Genomic DNA, 18945 nt, shown 5'->3' on the forward strand with positions numbered 1-18945 from the left:
AATAGAGGTGCCAGACATGTCCTGGTGATAAAGGCATATACATGGCCGTTCCTGACCTTTTATAGGTCCGGGGCGAGATGATAATTTGGGCCCCCATATGTACGTTCTACTTTTTTTTTAATTTGTAGGCCATATGATTTTTTTTATTATTACAAAGATAAAGTACAAATTTAGTCATATGGTTATTAGGAGAGAGCAATCATCATTCATGCATAAAATAGTGCAATTTTAAACCTAACGTTTATCAATTGGTACAGTTTCGAACTTAATTGACAAAAATGAGGTTTTTTATATGTAATTTCTTGTTCTATCCTCGCTCCAACCTCCACTGTTCTAGTCACTCAATATGGTTTGAAGTTGCACATTTCATGTTAATGAAAAGAACTTATTTTTAATCAACTAGACTTGAAATTACACCAACTCGTAAAGGTTATTTAAAATTGTAATATTTTCTACATAAAAGCTAAATTAGTAGTGTAGTAGTAGTGAGTATACTAACTAGAATTATTTATGTACTAAAATAACAAGTATATATGTCATGTAAAATTGAAAGAAGTAAATAAATATTGGCAGAAAGCATAATTAAGCCTCTGAACTTTACCTGTTTTAAGGATCAAACTGCTGATCGATTATTTTTTTACATTGAATCCTTTATCATTGATTTTGTTATGGATTTGGTCATTATTTAACTTTTTCGTCGAGTTTAGTAGATGAGAAGATCGATTTGGCGATTCTAAAGTTAAATAGGGCCTAATCCATAATAGAATCAATGATCAAGAATTCAATGTGGAAAAATAAATGATTAGAGACTTAATCCTTAAAACATCCAAAGTTCAGAGTTTAATTATGCTTTTTGCTGTAAATATATTATTTTTCATATTGAATATATTCAATATATTGACAAATTAATTTAAGAAAAAAAATTGAAATGAGATAATAAATTTTTTTTAGAAAAAGATTAAATGGTTATTTTTTTATTGGATACATAAAAAAAATTTATTTATAATTTTGATTTAACACAAAAAAAAAATAATAGTGATAAAATGGGGTGGGAAGGGAAAAAATATTTGATAATAGTAAAAATGAGAAGGAGGAGACCTCCGACTACAAGCTTAATTAAAAATACAAGCCTCTTGCTTCTACCAACTGAACCAATTAATTTCTATGTTATTTATGCATCTCGGTTTTATATATCTACAATAAAAAATATTTTTTGGGCCCTTAATATTGTGGGCCCTGGACGGGCGCCCCTCATTTCATAGCCCAGGGCCGGCCTAGGCATATATACCTAGAAAAGAGAGGGGTTTGACGAGAACTTGATTCCCCCTTTTTCCCAAAGTCCGTAATTAATTTAAAGTTGGACGGCCTAATCTTTCGGTTATATTATATCAAAGTCTAACTCTAAAACAAGCAAATATTCTACTTTTCTATTTCCTACAACCCAAAAATTTACAAAACCATGTGCAATCCATTGATTTTTTCTTTAAATAATCATATATTCTAATTAATTAATATACCAACATACATATAGTAGGGAATTCCAAAAATAAGATCATTAAATTTGTGCTCTCAATTTTGACTACTTGTCATACATTTTTTTTTTCACTCATCATCAAGACTTGACCGGATTGGATATCATGATTTTTCATTTTCTATATATAGAAAAAAAAACGTTATTTTTCATGATTAAGGTATCGTTCTTTATCCAATGGTGTCTTACCCTCGAATAGTTCCCTAACGAGGTTCCTCTCCCCCTCAGCAACATTTGAGTTAAAAAAGATTCCCGATTTCTCCAAGTTTATAGCCTAACCTGAACATTTCTCATAATTAGCAAGAATATCTGACAATTTCCTGCACTCCGAGTCAGTTGCACTACAAAACAAAAAGTTGTCATCTGCAAAAAAAAAAAAAAAAAAAACAACAACAACAACAAATGGGCAATGTTAAACGCTCCCGGACAAATCTTACAATCTGTAAGTGTGTCATCCATCTCATCATGTGATATCATACGAGAAAGAACTTCTGCACATAGTATAAAGAGGTAGGAAGACAATTGATCTCCCTGCTTTAATCCTCGCTCATGCACAATCGGTCCAATCAACTCTCCATTAATAGCCACATAATATGAGACCGTACTGATGCATAATGAAATCCAAGTTACCAACAACTCACAAAAGCCCATTATCACCATTATTGACTTCAAAAAGCCCTAGTCAACTTTATCATATGCCTTACTGATGTCAATTTTTAATGCAACCACCCCGTTCTCGCCCCTTTGCTTTCGTTTCATATAGTGTAGAACCTCAAAAGCTACCTACACATTATCAATCAAAGACCTACCCGGTACAAAAGCAGACTGACTCTCAAAAATCACATATGGCGGCATAACTTTCAATTTATTTGCCACCACCTTAGCAATAATTTTATTGCACATTAAGATAAGTCGTGATTCAGTCATTCATTTCGGGTTTTCAGTTTTGGAAAATAAAGTGATAATTCTATCTTAAGGTTAGCCGGGAATTCACATCTTTCTAACCACCTCACACAAGCTTCAAATATGTCATGTCCAATATGAGGGAAAAAACTGAAAAAACACTAGGTTAAGCCCATTAGGCCCAAGCAATTTGTCCGGGTGCATTTGGAACACATCAATTTTAAACTCATCTAAAGTAAAAGGCTCGGTCAAACTTGAATCCATCTCATCCGTCACAACCAAAGGTACACAATCCATAGAATTGTAATTAACTTTGTGCGATGCCCTAAATAGATCATTAAAATAAGACTTAGCAATCAGACATTTACCTTCTCCGTTAGAACGATCAACCCCTGTAACGTCAACGAGAGATGTGATCAAATTGGTCCTTCTCCTAGCCTTTACTGAAGCGTGGAAAAATTTAGAATTGTGATCACCCTCCTTTAGCCAGAATATCTCAGCCCGTTGCTGCGAATATAATTCTTCATGCTCCAGCACTCGATTAAGTTGACTCTTCACCTGCAGCAACCGTTGTACTAGATCTGCAAACCCGTCTTCCTTCACCCAGGCTGTATTGAAACAAGGCCTCCTCCCTTTACCTCAAATTAATACATCCTCCGTACTCAAAAGTAGTGGGTTATGATCCGAGTATGATGTAGTCATGTTGCGGACCTGATAACCTTCAAATCATTGAAGCCATTCGGCAGATCCAAAAGCTCGATTAAGACACTCTAGAACCCAGTGATCCATACTCGAACTTCTTTCCCAGGTAAATACACTCCCATCCATTATAAGTTCATCCAAACTAGTAGATGATATTGATAACGTAAACTAATCAATTAGGTATTGCGGATAAAGTGGCCCACTCCGCTTTTCATCCTGGTGTAGGATACAATTGAAATCACCTATAAAGTAACTAGGTAGTAGTGACCTATTAGATAATTGCTACAGTAACTCCCATGATTCGCATTGTCTACTCTCGGTCCGCCCATCCATAAAAACCAATAATCCTCCAATCACCATGTACAGTGTCCCTAACAGCTACCTCCATGTGATGATCCGAAAAGCTACTAATAGCATAAGCATTGGAGGGTCGCCAGAGGAAAGCTAACCCTCCACTATGATACGAGCATCCAATGAAAAACAACCTTCGTACTCGAACTTTCTCCTAAGCCCCTCAATCTATGTTTTATCAATCAGTTGTCTCCATCAGAAAAACACAATCCGGGCTTTAAGTCTTTAAAAGCTCACCCAATGTCCGAACTGCCCGGGGGTTACCGAGGCCTCGATAATTCTAAATTAGACAACTCATAATGGTTAACGAGTCTGCACCTTAGACCTCGTCATTCTGTAGTTATAAAACTAACATGATCCTCGTTACTTAAGGAAGAAGCTAGCTCTCTGTATTCAGTTCCTTCATCGACCCATCAGAAGACTGCACCTGAAGCCGAGCCCCTGTTGCCAACTGTGCTTCTGCGCGTCATGTTTTTCGGTCATCCTAGAATTCTAACATGTCATCCTCTCCAGGATCATTATTCATTCCATCTTCTGAAATGTTCTCCATCATCCCTATCCGACCACCTCCCCCGATCTTCCGTATTTAAACCTCCATCCGTAGTCCGTACATTCCAAAGTGATCCTGATCCCCCCTTATGGGTTTCACAACCATCTTGAAACAATCTGATTGTTGCCTCGTCGAGTCGGAGCAACAAGCCATACGCCCCACTCGCACACCAATTCATGAGTTTAAATGCCTCCGTATGGCCAATAATTCCACACAGATAGCAAAAGTTACATAGTCGTTCATATTTGAACTTAAGCATTACCTCCTTATTCTCCACCTTCCCGACCTTTTGAATCTCTTTAGCAGTTTTCTGACATCTATATTAACTCTGATTCTCATAAAGCTTTCTTTGCGTGTGTTCTAGTTGTTCTTAGAGTTGTATTCAAGAAAACTTCCAAGGAAAACACCTATTTGTTTACCTACTGTCTCCAACATTCCCACAGGCACTTCAAAAACTTGCACCCAAATGTCCACCCAATAAAGTGGTACCGTCTCTGGCAAGTAACCTTGTGTTAAGGCATTCAATACCAACATTTTATTGTCAAAAGACCAAAGGCCCCCCTCCTCCAGTACCCTAGTTTTGTCCACCTCGTGAAAGAACTCAAATGTAATTAGATTAGGTTCAATGTCCACAATCCATACCTCTCTTTGGCATCCAAATATCAGTAAGCTTCCTTTCATCACTGAAGGGTTCGCAGGTCGTTCCGAGCGAAAACGCCCGACCAAAATGAGTTGTTCACTATGACGCGTGTTTGTAGTATCTCCCGATGGCATATCCAGGATCCCATCTTCCTCTGCCATCAGCGTCAAACCGGCTAAACTGTCCTCCATCGTTCCCTTAAAGAAAGCTACCACCTTCCAACCCCGTCTTGTCGGCGCGACATCAGCAGCTTTGACAATCCAAACACCTGGCCAACGATCAACCTTGGATTCATAAGGAATCACAGCAACACAGCAGTTCAAAACCTAGCAAAACTCTCACGAGAAAGAGACCTATATTTTATTTTATTTTTTTTATTGATGAATGAATTTATTTTTCGTTCTTCAATATATCTAATTGATTATAAATTCAAACTTGAAGGAAAACTAGAAAAGGTAAAACTCAGAAATAATAAATTTTGAATTTATAGATTTTAGTTGAGGTGTATTAAGTGGGATTTCAAAAACTTATATATAATTTATAAATAGTACTTTTTATATTCATTAATTATCTCATTAATGTGAGAAATAAAAAAATAAAAAATAAAAAAGGATATATAAGTCAATATACTGTATTTGATTACCTAAATTTTAGGTTTCATCTTATCAACAAACAAAAAGATTATATTATTGAGAGAGGAGATGCATATATAATAATGTTTCTCCTTTAAAAAAAAAAAAAAATTTATTGCTCAATTGGTCACCATTAAATTCAGAAAAGCAGAATACCAACTCATAAATAATCTTATGAAAAAGGACATTGCTACGTATCCTAAAGTATCTTATCAAAAAAATTATGAAAGAAAGTATCCTATAACTACAATTAGGATAAAGTATAAAAACTACAATAACTTTATCCCCTAACAATATAATTAAAGATTTAATATTGACCGATTAAATTAATTTAAGATATCATTAAAATTTTGTTCTGTGTTTATATTAGTTTTTTTTTTTAAAGACTGTTTATATTAGTTACATTAGTTCAGAAAGAACTTTATATTTTTTATGATTTTAAAATAATACTTTCATGCTCGATGAAATAATTAGATTTTCATTATTATTTTTGTCCAATATATACACGATACAAAATAATTTTTTTAACTTTTTTAAGTGTTTACATCTTTGATTTATTATTGATGAGTGAAAACATGATAAAAACAACATAAATCATAACCATGGAAAAAGATTCTGCTAATAATAATATCTGAATTTATCCAATTTATCAATATTAAGTTTTCAATGGTATAAAGTCTAATTAATATTAAATTGGTTTCATAATTTAATTGATACACCTTTAAATTTTAGAGGTGGGAGATTATGAATTAGACGTATTAGATACTCCTTCCGTCCCATTATATAAGTCGTTTTAGAAGGTGAGATTTTTTTCAAAATATAAGTCGTTTTGATTTTCTAAGAATTTTTAGTTTAGTTTTTTGGTCTGAACATTAAATTTTTTTATCTTTATCTATGCGTTTTTTAATATTCCAATGCTTTTACTAAGTTAGTCAATGTAAATTCATTAATTTGACTCTATTAAGTGAATTTCTTAATTTATGTGAAAATCTCTAAAATGATTTATATTATGTGAAAATCTCTAAAATGATTTATATTATGGAACGGAGGTAGTATGTTGTTTTAGCTTATTTCTTTCTAACTATATATGAGTTATTAAATGCATATTAATTATTATTTTTGTCATATATTAATAATGTAATTAATGCGATGCATGTGTTAATAAGAATATATTGATTTGCCATCATTTCTGACTTTGTTGAGGTGACTAAAAAAAAGCACAAAGGGGAATCTTAGGCTGTCCAATTGGTAGATATTGTTGTGGGATATGTATTCTATCAACAAAAACAATATTAATATTAATCTAAAACTAAATATTCAGTCGGATAACCCCTAAAATTATTGAAAATATCAAATTTAGTTTTATGGTATAAAATAGTTTAACAACGACATAATTTCTTAAAAGGGTAAAATTGCATTAAATTATTTAACTTGAGAATAACATGAGGTCATTTTATAGAATAATATTATAATAGTAAAGCTTATCTTTCTAACTATATATTTATAAGATAAAAACTTAATAACTACGGATTATAATTTAGTTCACACAGGAATTTTCACATGCACCTTATTGAGCAAGTGAATTTGTTCATTCACCGTTAAATATAAGCTTATTAAATCTAAACCTCATGATGCTTTGAATCTCTACCTTAGGATTCTAATAAACCTAGATCTAACGGTAAATGAGTAAATTCTACATGCTCATTAAGGTGCATGTGATCAAGACTGTCAGTTCACAATATGCATATTGAGTTTGTGAGAAACAGTTCATGTTTGATTTTTATTAAATATATCTATAGGGAAAGGTGAAAAACATAAACTGTAACTGATGTAGGTATCTAGTCAACTAGATGAGAGAGGACAGGTGATGGAAGAAGCCGGGTCAAAAGGACAACACACCAAAGCAAAGAGAATACTCTTTATGTACAAAACAGAGCCCAACCCACACGCTGTGTGGCTCTATTGAAAAGCTCCCGATCCTCATTTTGGTAATCCACCCACCGTGTGGACTACCAAAATCATCAGCTATTTTTCGGATTAAAACCCCACACGTCGTGTGGACTTCTAAAATGTTGTAAAAGATCAATCTTCCTCTTCATTCCAACTTTTCCCTAATTACAACTTTGTCACCCCTTATTTACAACTCATGACACCTTCTTACCTCTATCCAATTTTACCTTTTAAGTTTCATCTATTTTAATTGTATGCATTTACTCTTTTATGTAATTTCATCTTTAAGTTTAGAGATGATATGATGCGGTCATCTCCTTTAAAGGTTTGAGTCGCGGCGAAGGCAATCGGGCGGAACACGAAGCACGGGCGAGCATGTAGGGGAAGAGGCACAAATCTGCCCCACACGGGGTGTGACATGCCACACATCGTGTGGAGCTCTACTGCCGCGAAGGAGCGACACAAGATGGATACCACACGCCGTGTGGCCCCTCCATATGCATGTGGCACCCAATTTCAGCGATGACGAACTGAATTTTAGCGACTAAAAGTACAAGGGGACTAATGCTGTCACAATTTTTGACTTCTTTTATTTACAACTATGCCATTCTGACTTTATTATTTGTCATTTGTTTTAATTTCCTAAATTTCCATTTTGACATTTCATTCCTATTCTACCAACTCTTTAATTGTTGTTGTCACACCCAACCCTAAACGACCTCAATTAGCATCGGGCGTGAAATAGAAAGATCATAATCAATACTTAGGAGTCTCCAATTTAACCAAATATCATTATATTACAATTGAAATACCAAAGTTCTAACCATAATTCTAACAATAAGCAGCCAACTTCCAAACCTCGCCTAACGGTCGGTAACCTTCTCTATATCCTGTACTTTCTCACCTAAAAACATTAAAACATTTAAAAACGTGAGACAAAAATTTCAGTAAGAAACTACCAGCTATAAAAACCAACTTTACTTAACATAGCTACATATATACGTTTATAAAGGGATTTAATCAAAACCTTATAAAATATACTCAAAACTTAAGTTCATAATATAGTCAAAGTAGTAAACCAAAACCATAAAAATATATAATATTGTATCCATCCTTGAATTCCACCCGTGTAGATCATAACATCAATCATAACAATATCGAGATATCTCATTTATATCTCGTTCCTTGCCTAACAGTTAGGACTACCAGCCGTGCACTCTGGCCATACCGCCATTAGGTATGGTCTTACAAATACAACTCCTACCCTGGGCAATCCTAGATGGACAAAACCATTTAAACTTTCGAAATATCACAACTCATAAAAATCATATTTGGACTTCAATCCAAAATAATAACAACAATAATCGCAACAGATTTCTCAATCCAAAAACAATTCGTAAGAAATCATCAAATTCATTTTGTTCAATATAGATATATATTGAAACCAAAAACATATATGTATATATGTAAATCAACCAAATTAAGCCTTAAACAACATAATTAAGTAAAATCTGAAAATCACATAGAAGCATAGTCAATAGCTTCATTTGAAACCATAATTTCATAATAAAAAGCAAAATCGTGTAAAATCCCAATTTTACAGAATACCCGTATAAACCCTGAAATATCAATTTCTGAAAATTCTTTGTATATATCGATATACATAAAACTCAAAATATAGTTGATAGTTACTTACCTTGGCTACTAATTGACCCGATCGATTATTCTCTAATTTCTGTCTAAGACGTTTCCCTCCAAACACTGCCGAAACTCAAAAACTCTTCGGTTAGGATTTAGATCTATACATAAGGATGCTATGGTTCCAATTTCGAGTGATTCGGACGGTCGAATCTCCGTAAATCAAAGAAACGGTGGAGGAACAGTCGAAGAACGATGAACTGATAAGAAGAAGAAGAAAAAAAATAGGAAAAGATAATCTTCGCCCACCTCTTCAACATTTCGAATATATATATCCAAATTTGACAAAGATCTCGTTTGGTCCTCCATCTTTATATAATCTTTTAAAAATTATCTAAACTTTTTCAAAGATCTCGTTTGGTCCTCCATCTTTATATAATCTTTTAAAAATTATCTAAACTTTTAATATACACCTAAAACCATCAAATTAACTCCAAACTTTCCTTATAACACCAAATTACTATCACATACCCAATAATTATAATATATATTACTATCAAGGTATAAATTCTAGAAATTTATACACGGACATGACAGTTGTAACCCTAGTTAGGACAATTATGTCTTTTACATTTTATTATGAGTGCTATATAAAGCCTCTTATTTGTAATGATCCTTTAACTTTTAATCAATCAAATTTTATGTTCTTCTTTGTAAAGCTTTTGTTAAGGTTTCAACCTTCAACAATGGGAAATTTATGATTTCCTATGGTTTAGTCCGTAAATCCCGGGATTAACTCTTTCTAGTTTAGCTAGAGAAGAACCCTCTTGGTTGATTTAGGATTAAAATCAACTCGTCCGAAACCGATCTGTAACAGTTGGTATCAGAGCCGATCGTTTTCCTAACAAATACTTCTTCAATAATGATTCAACTGAGTTTTTTTACAAGCCATAAGAGAGTATGCCGTCAATAATCTTGAAGCCAAGACAAGAGATATGGAGTTTGAGCGTGCCGAGACAATAAGAAAAACCATAGAAAACATGGAGCAAGAAAGGATGGAGAAGCTACAAAGAGGAAACTGAAATAGTCGGAGGCGACTCCGTCAAGCCCAACAGAAAAAGGATGAAGAAACCTCCATTTTACCTCCTAATGAATCCTCCCAAATATGTCCTCCATTACACAAGGAAGAGGTAAATCCAAAACTTTCAATTCTTAATGTGGAAGTTATGGATAAACCTATTGCTAGTGAGGATTTGGTTGTTTATGATGTTGTTAGTGATTTAAATTCTCATTGTGGGTTTGTTGACAATGAAATTATGGATGCGAATTTAAAAATGCATGTGTGAATGAGGAGGAAGATGGGTTAGTATGTGAAAAATTTGAGGAAACTCATGTTGAGAAGGGTACTCCCCATGTGTTTGATGAGATGCCCCTTATGCATAGCTACATTTGTATACTTAAGGAACATGAAAGTGTTTATCTTGAGGAGGGGGAGAGTGAGTTTGGGCTTGTTAATCTCTTTGAGGAGAATGATGAAATCACATTATGTGTAGAGATTGATGGCTATGGTGATGAGAGAAATGTTGGTGGTTCAACCATGTTATGGTGTAGTATGTTATTTGAGTCGGGCACCTTGGCACGTGAATTAGTCGGTTTGAATTATGAGGAAGAGCAAATGGAAACGAGAGGTCGTGGGAAAAGATGGATCTTGGATGACGAGGGAAACTAATTTGAATACGATCATGAAGAAGATGAGTTAGAAGAGGAGATTGATGAAGAGGAGAACCAATTTGAGAATGAGCTAGAACAAGATGATGAGCTTAGCTATTATGGTAGTGAATTCGAGGATGGGGTTGAAGAGAGAAAGAGAGCATGCTTCCAAAGATAAAATATGTGAGGATGGTGAATTTTATCATAGTGCAAATGAGTTTGATTATGATGAAGATGATAGAGTTTACTATGATGAGGAGGAACGTCGAAGAATTGAGTGGAACCAATATGGGGCCGCTTATGAAGATGACAAATATGGGGTCTATCATGATGCAGATGAGCTTCAGTATAGTGAGTCGAATCAACACATGGATACTTATGAAGATGATGAAGGTAGATTCCATTATGATGATGAATTGGAGGATGTTGAGTGGAACCAATAGAATGATACTTATGAGGATGATGAAGGTCGATTCCATTATAAAGATGAGTTGGGAAGTGTTGAGGAGAGCCAAAACAAAGACACCTATGAAGGTGATTATGGTGGAGATAAGTGTAATGTGTATTTGGCGATGAGGGTGCTCATGACTAGTGAAGAGGAGCATAGACCACGATATAAATTATTTAGAACTCAGTCCTTTGTTCTTGGGAAGAAATGCGAGGATGGTAATTGACGGAGGAAGCCAAATGAATATCATTAGTCGGTTCGTCTTGAGTAAGTTTGTTTTGGTTCCTGAGCCACATCCTAGACCTTACCATATTGGTTGGGTCAACGAGGTGGAAAAGTGTCAAGTTACTCATTGATGTAAGGTTTCTTTCACCATTGGGGCTTATTGGGATGAAGTTATGTGGGATGTTGCGGAGATGGATGCTTGCCACATGCTATTAGGTAGGCCATGGAAATTTGATTGTAATGCCTCACATGCGGGAAGAAGCAAGATCTACACCATATGCAAGGGCGGAATCCGGTACATCCTTACACCTATAAAGAGTTCACCTAGTGAGAAAAGGAAGACCACCTTGAGAGTTTGTCCAATTCGGGAGTTGAATGTGAATGGGCGCATCGGTAGAATAGGTGAGACATCGAGTCACATTGACTTGGGTCCTATGGATGAGTTAGCTAGCCTCTCTCCTAATGAAGTCAAATCCAAGTAGGGGAATGAGGTTGAGAAGAGGAAGGGCAATGTTGAAAATGAGGAAGTTGAGCCAACCTAGAGGTGACAAGTACGTGTCTTTCAACGGAAAACCTAAAGGGCTTCCACCTTTAGGAATAGTACCACGTGATATAGCATGGGATTCAGGAGATAGTGCACCTAGTCCTACACATGGTGAATTGAGCTCTAAAGAGGAGGATGAAGGTTACTCTATGACGCCTCTTGATGGAACCGGGACTCCTATCACATGCATGATGCAAAGGAATCAAGTCACCAACTTGGTAAAATCTAAACTTATTCTTTTGTGCCTTGTTGAAATATATGTGTTGGGATCTTTGTTGTGTTTGTTGAGGGAGAACCTATCCTATGAGGAGTCCATGAGGGGTGATCATGTGGTGAAGAATGCGAGATTCGTGGGACTTTTATAAAGGGGAATGATTCCCTGGGGAATATAGAGTAGATGGAAGGAATTCAAGACTTGCGGGATAGTGGCCAAGTTAGTGAAGGGGCGAGTCTTGAAGTCCCGAAATTGTTAACCCAAGGCGAGGAGGGAGCTAATACAAATGTTCGTGGGCTCACTATGAAGTGGGTTGACAAGTGTCGCTGAGACATTCCATTTGAGGCAGGCCATGAGAAGAAGAAGGTTTTGACGAGTCCTCCAGTTAGTGGTGTGGAGACCGAGAGGGTCCAAAGGTGGTCTGTTCGACATGTCGTGGGAGGTTGAAATCAAATGCAAGATACCATTGGGAAGTGGTTCGACGAGCTTCATTGAGATATCCTATTTGATGCCGGTGGGATGTGGAAGGCGGATGTTAAGGTGGATGAGAACCGGGGCAATAGACAAGTTGAAATATGGGGTGACGTTCATGGGCTTTTTGAATTCGTGTCAAACAATATCTTGGTTCAAATTGAGTGTTTGGAGTCCGTTCAAGACTAACAAGTTTAGTCCACACGTAACAAGTAACTTGAGGTCAAGTTCCTTTAAAGAGGGAGTGTATGATGCGGTCATCTCCTTTAAAGGTTTGAGTCATGGTGAAGGGAATCGGGCGGAACACGAAGCACGAGCGAGCATGTGGGGAAAGAGGCACAAATCTGCCCCACACGGGGTGTGACATGCCACAAACCGTGTGGAGCTCCTACTGCCGTGAAGGAGCGGCACAAGATGGATGCTACACGTTGTGTGGCCCCTCCACACGCCGTGTGGCACCCAGTTTCAGCGACGACAAACTGAATTTTAGCGACGAAAAGTACAAGGGGACCAAGGCTGCCACAATTTCTGACTTCTTTTATTTACAACTATGCCATTCTGACTTTATTGTTTGCCCTTTGTTTTAATTTTCTAAATTGCCATTTTGGCATTTCATTCTTATTCTACCCTTATCACTCTTTAATTATTGTAACCCTAGTTAGTACAATTATGTCTTTTACATTTTGTTATGAGTGATATATAAAGCCTCTTATTTGTAAGGATCCTTTAACTTTTAATCAATCAAATATTATCTTCTTCTTTATGAAGTTTTTGTTAAGGTTTCAACCTTCATCAATGGAAAATTTATGATTTCCTACGGTTTAGTCTATAAATCCCGAGATTAACTCCTTTTACTTTAGCTAGAGAAGAACCTTCTTTGTTGATTTATGATTAAAATCAACTCGTCCGAAACCGATCTGTAATATGATATAAATTCATCTCTTTCATTTGTAACACCCAATGTTTTATCAATCAAATTATTATTTTCTCTTTGAGAGCTTTGTTTAGGGTTCATCCCTTTAACAATGGAGATTTCACAATTCCTACGAGTTTAGCTCATGAAATCTTGAGATTAACTCAGTGTAGTTTAGCTAGAGAAGAAACCTCTTTGTTGATTTACGATTAAAATCAACTTGTTCGTTACCGATCCGTATCACTAACTAAGTCCCGATAACAGAGGTCACTAATCTCCCTGACGCTCCCCGAGATGGCATCCTTTAGTAGTTATAGAAAAACAGGGTACCCATCAACTATCCTCCTAAGATGATGAAATCAACCACACGCACTAAATAATAATATAATTTTATTACGAATGTTACTTTTCATACTTGCATTAATATAATAAAGAAATTATATAAAATTTTGAGCAAAATACAAAAAATATTTGTGACTTGTCTATTTATAAACACAAGCATGTGGTTTAAAAGTTTGCAAATAAAAGTTTGTGATAAGTTTTATTAACAAAATACGATATTTTAAATTACAATATTAAGTTCTGATTATATGTATAATTGACAACCAAAAGTTTTTTTATCTTTCAAAATTTACATTTACCAAAACACACCATCCTCTAAAATTACATTTACCAAAACACATCATCTTCCAGATCGAAAGCATAAATCATATAGTGGATATTTCACCTACCATAAATTTTTATTTACAAACATTTATACCACACACTTCAAAAAAACATTTATACCACATGCCAGTATTTATAAATCGGAGAAATCACATTCATTCTTTGTATTTTTTCCTAAGACGGAATTAAAAAAACAACTATATAAATTAATTAGTTTATATAATAATATAAGAATACACCTACCATTTATATAACTAAGTTATTAATTTATATTTTCTTATTCAAAATAAAGAAAATTATTAAAAATATATATATACCTTATCCCCATAGAAATATGAATTTGCAATAGAAATGACAGAAAATGCTTAAGATGTACGGAAAGGATGAGAAGTGAGCTTATAAAAACCATACCTATGCCCGCACTCTCCTGAGCCCTTCCCTTTCTCCTCCTCCTCCTAAAACGAATCTCCTAGATCTCTGTCTCCTCCTCTCTCATCTCTCTTCAATTTCAAATTAAACCCTAAACCACCAGAAATTAACTTCACTAATCATGTTTAATTCATCGGAACTTCCAGATTGTTTCTATCAAAATCAACCGGTTTTAATCCCTCCTCTAACCCCTACCCCTAACCATTCTTTGTATCTTTCTAATCTCGATGATCAAAAGTTCCTTAGATTCTCCATTAAATATCTTTACCTTTTTAAAAAATCTGTTTCCGTAGATATTTTGAAATATTCACTCTCCAGGCTTCTTGTTCATTATTATCCACTAGCTGGCAGATTGAGACCTAGCTCCGCCGATGACAATCAAAAGCTCGAGGTCGATTGCAATGGTGAAGGTTGTATTTTCGCTGAAGCTTTCATGGATTTTACATCTGAAGATTTTCTTCTACTTTCTCGGAAACCAAACAGGTCTTGGCGAAAACTTTTATTTAGAGTCGAAGCACAAAGTTTCTTGGATATTCCCCCTCTTGTTATTCAGGTATTAACACTTTCTTCATTTATTTACTAATTTAACTGTTGATTAATTTTATTTTATTTTTCTTTTCAAAAAAATATTTCTCCTACTGTTTAATCTTAATCTGTAGTAGTCACAACTTAAGTTTTTGAGTAAATTGATTTTTAGAGTTTCTTAGATAAGTCATCGAGAATTGGAATCGTAATCGGAATAGTGACTATCCTGTTGAGTGATGAAATTTCAATGCATAATAAGATAGACCGGTGTTATACTCGCTTCAAACTTACGGACGTTTGGTTGTTCCTTTTCACGCTTGTTTTAGTTGTTTGGTCAGTGACATTTTGTTTGTTTTTTACGCTTGAAAAGTAGCATTTTACGAAAACTGAGTATCTCTACCTTTTTTTTTTTTTTTTTTAAGAAACAGCTTTTTCTAATAGAAAACAGCAAACCGCAGGGAAAACAAACAGACCCTTGAACTTAAAGACAAGCGAAACATTTATCAAATATTATAATAAAACTATTATTTTAATTTTTTTCTTTTTGACAAAAGTATTATTTTAACTTAATTATTAGCATAAGCTTTTTATTAAATTGATTGGTAAATAATATAATATGATGGAAGTCATTTTCAGGCGAAACAATAGTTTCCTAGTTTTTGAGCATGATATGATATTATCAATCTCTTTCAATCATATCCCCAGTGCCAAAGCAACCACCAAATTAAAGGAAAACAATTTTTTTTTTAATTTTTGTGGCTGGCGGACTGGTCCTTTTACGACGTCGCTTTTTATAAAGACGTTGGCCCAGGCACCTATATATGCTGTCACCTTACAAAAAAAGTCTGGTCACCCTTTTTCTTCCTCTTGGCTTGAAAAATAATACATTCATCCAATATTAATCTAATACTAATGCATAAAAAATAATTGGTGTTAAAGAAAAAGATATACACATATAATATCAATTATTTAATAAAATTATTGAATTTTGTATTGAATTCATTACAGTTGATTTATATTTTAAAACTGAGAAGAATATTGATATCGATAGTTATGTTCCTATTTATCTTCCATTTCCAATTCCTCTGAAAAAAAAGTCAAATAGTCCAAAGTTCTGTTTGTTTATCAAAAAATATTTTTTGGTATTTAACCACAACACTAAAAAAACGAGAACCAAACATCCCTATAGTAAGATTCCAAAAGCTTAGAAAAATATTTCTATTTTCAAAATGGTAGAACATTTTCCTCACTGAAAAATATAAAAAATATTTTAATGCATAATATTTTTCGGTAAACAAGCGAGACCTAATGCTATTATTTTTTTAACTATCTTTTTTAATTTTTTTTAATTAATTTAGGAGTTACTAAATTTGTGAAAATTCTCATTTTTATTTAAAATCTCAATTAAATGAATTAATTTCAATTTATAAAATTATTCAGATTAAATTATGTTTCAATAACCATTTTTTTATTTTGAATTTCTGAAAATGACTGACTTGATGGGTCACCAAATTAATACTGCCATATTAGACACGAGTTGAAATTTCCGTACCATGTAAAATACTAAAATCCATAAAAAAAATTTTCCGAACCAAATTCTGAATATTTTAATAAATATTTCTATAAATGGTTTGTTTGCAGGTAACGAATCTACTCTGCGGAGGAATGATAATATGCGCCGGGATTAATCACTGTATTTGTGACGGGATCGGAAGTTCCCAATTTCTACAAGCATGGGCTCATATTACCACAAAACCCAGCCACGACCTCCCAACCCAACCCTTCCACACGCGCCACCTTCTTAAATCCCGAAACCCCCCTTTTGTTAACTTCCCGCACCATGGCTACATAAAAAACAAGGACTCACACTCAGACAACCCAATGGCTCTTAACCACTATTTACAATCACAGCCACTGGTCCCAACCTCCTTAACCTTCACCTCTTCCCATATCCTACGCCTCAAGAGACAATGCTTCCCTTCTCTAAAATGCACCACCTTTGAAACTTTAGCATCTCACACGTGGCGTTCTTGGGTTAAATCACTCGACTTGTCGCCTTCGCTTAACGTCAAACTTTTATTCTCGGTTAACGTCAGGAAAAAGGTGATTCCTGAAATTCCCCAAGGGTATTATGGGAATGGATTTGTTCTCGGATGTGCAGAGTCGTTTGTTAAGGATTTGACTAGTAATAATTTACAGCACGGGGTGAAGTTGGTCCAACATGCTAAATCGAGTTTAAATGACGATAATGTTAGGTCTATGATTGATTTGTTGGAGGATAAAACTGTTAAAACGGATCTTTCAACGAGTTTAGTTATTTCACAGTGGTCCAAATTAGGATTAGAGGATTTGGATTTCGGAGAAGGAAAGGCGTTGCATATGGGTCCTTTAACCAGTGATATTTACTGCTTGTTTTTACCGGTAATCGGTGATGACAATGCAATTACCGTACTTGTTTCGGTGCCGGAAAGTGTGGTCGGAAAATTTGAATATTATATGAAGGAGGATTTTTGGGATAAAGAAGCTAATGGTAATGGGTATCATTTCCAAGAAATTTGATTGATTTGATTTCAAATGAGGAACCATATTATATATGAGGGGATTGACATAATTAATGTATTATGAGTGTAATATTTGTATAATTGAAATCTGACTGACATAAAAAAAAACTTATCTTGCTTTTCAATTCATGATTATAAATTAATAATTGCTACTATGATTAAATAAAAGCAGGCGTGCAATGAGGTACACCTAGCTCATAAAAATAATTGTTCATTCCATTACTAGATTATTTATTTATTTATTTTATCACTTTTTCGTATAACTGAAATTTGGAATTTTTTTTTATTAAATTACAAACAAGTATTAAAAAATTAGGAAGTGCTCAAGTAGAATCAATAATATATATAAAAAGCATGATAGTTTTTTTTTTTTTAATTTCATTAAGCCTTGATCTTGACACACTAAACTCTTAATTATTATTTTTAATAGCATAAAATCTTTACTTTCTAAATTAGCTAGTTGTGAATGTTTAATTTAATAAAAAATAAATTACTTATTTCATCTGTGTTTGAAATGATATTTATTGTAAAATAAAAATTTCAAATTTTCTTATAGCCATATTATATATATTAAGAACTGTTTTCAAATTGTGAAAAATATAAATTTCAAACGCATATGAAATGAATAACACTATGTTAAACTCAGTTTTATGTTTAGTTATAATATTTTCGTCATCATAAACTTAATGCAACCAGAGATAAATGATATTGAGTTTAATGTATCCAAATAAAATATCAAAAACTTAATGAGTAAAAAAAATGAAAGATCAAAACCAGCGGTGTAATTTTGCTAAAAAAAATCAATGATTTATATTAAGTGTGAGCAAAATGCATAATCATTCACGTATGTCATTAAAACGACCTGAAATGAAATTTATATCACATAAATATTTCTATTTATTGTAGCTCAATTGACAATACAAATTGAGTTTGTGGTAAAAAAAATAATTCAAATTGCATTCTCACTATATACATCTATATACATCTGTAAAAAGAGATAACATTTTAATGTCTAAACTGTACTTGAGCATGAGCGTAATTATTTGAATGAGTATACAATGTTGTACACATAAAAAAGAAGAGAAACATTTTAATGTCTAAACTGTAATTGAGCATCGAGCGTAATTATTTGAATGAGTATACAATGTTGTACACATAAAAAAAAAGAGAAACATATAAAAATAAACCACGCGGGTTGATGTATTTACAAACACATTCTCATGGTTTAGAACTTGACAAACGAGTACCATGTGCTTTCAACTATAAGCAAACACGTTGGAAATCATTAACATTGTTAGAAATGGATGATCGTGGTTTATGCTCATATTCCTCGATTCCCCCT

General features: G+C 34.0%; 1 protein-coding gene across 1 annotated transcript; it reads left to right on the plus strand.

Annotated features, from left to right (window-relative positions):
* The first annotated feature begins 14448 nt into the window (after positions 1 to 14448).
* Positions 14449 to 17728, plus strand: LOC136201474 (alcohol acyltransferase 9). Its single transcript, XM_065992152.1, has 2 exons — positions 14449 to 15070; positions 16684 to 17728. Exons 1-2 carry the CDS (start codon positions 14639 to 14641, stop codon positions 17599 to 17601), a joined length of 1350 nt encoding a protein of 449 aa, XP_065848224.1. The 5' UTR covers positions 14449 to 14638; the 3' UTR covers positions 17602 to 17728.
* The last annotated feature ends 1217 nt before the right edge of the window (positions 17729 to 18945 follow it).

The sequence above is a fragment of the Euphorbia lathyris genome, chromosome 7, assembly GCF_963576675.1.
Source record: "Euphorbia lathyris chromosome 7, ddEupLath1.1, whole genome shotgun sequence".
Classification (NCBI taxonomy): domain Eukaryota; kingdom Viridiplantae; phylum Streptophyta; class Magnoliopsida; order Malpighiales; family Euphorbiaceae; genus Euphorbia; species Euphorbia lathyris.

Excerpts from the sequence above, each read along its gene's own strand:
- LOC136201474 (XM_065992152.1), top strand. The coding sequence starts at position 14,639 with ATGTTTAATTCATCGGAACTTCCAGATTGTTTCTATCAAAATCAACCG. Across the intron at positions 15,071-16,683 it reads TTCCCCCTCTTGTTATTCAG|GTAACGAATCTACTCTGCGG; the intron begins GTATTAACACTT and ends GTTTGTTTGCAG.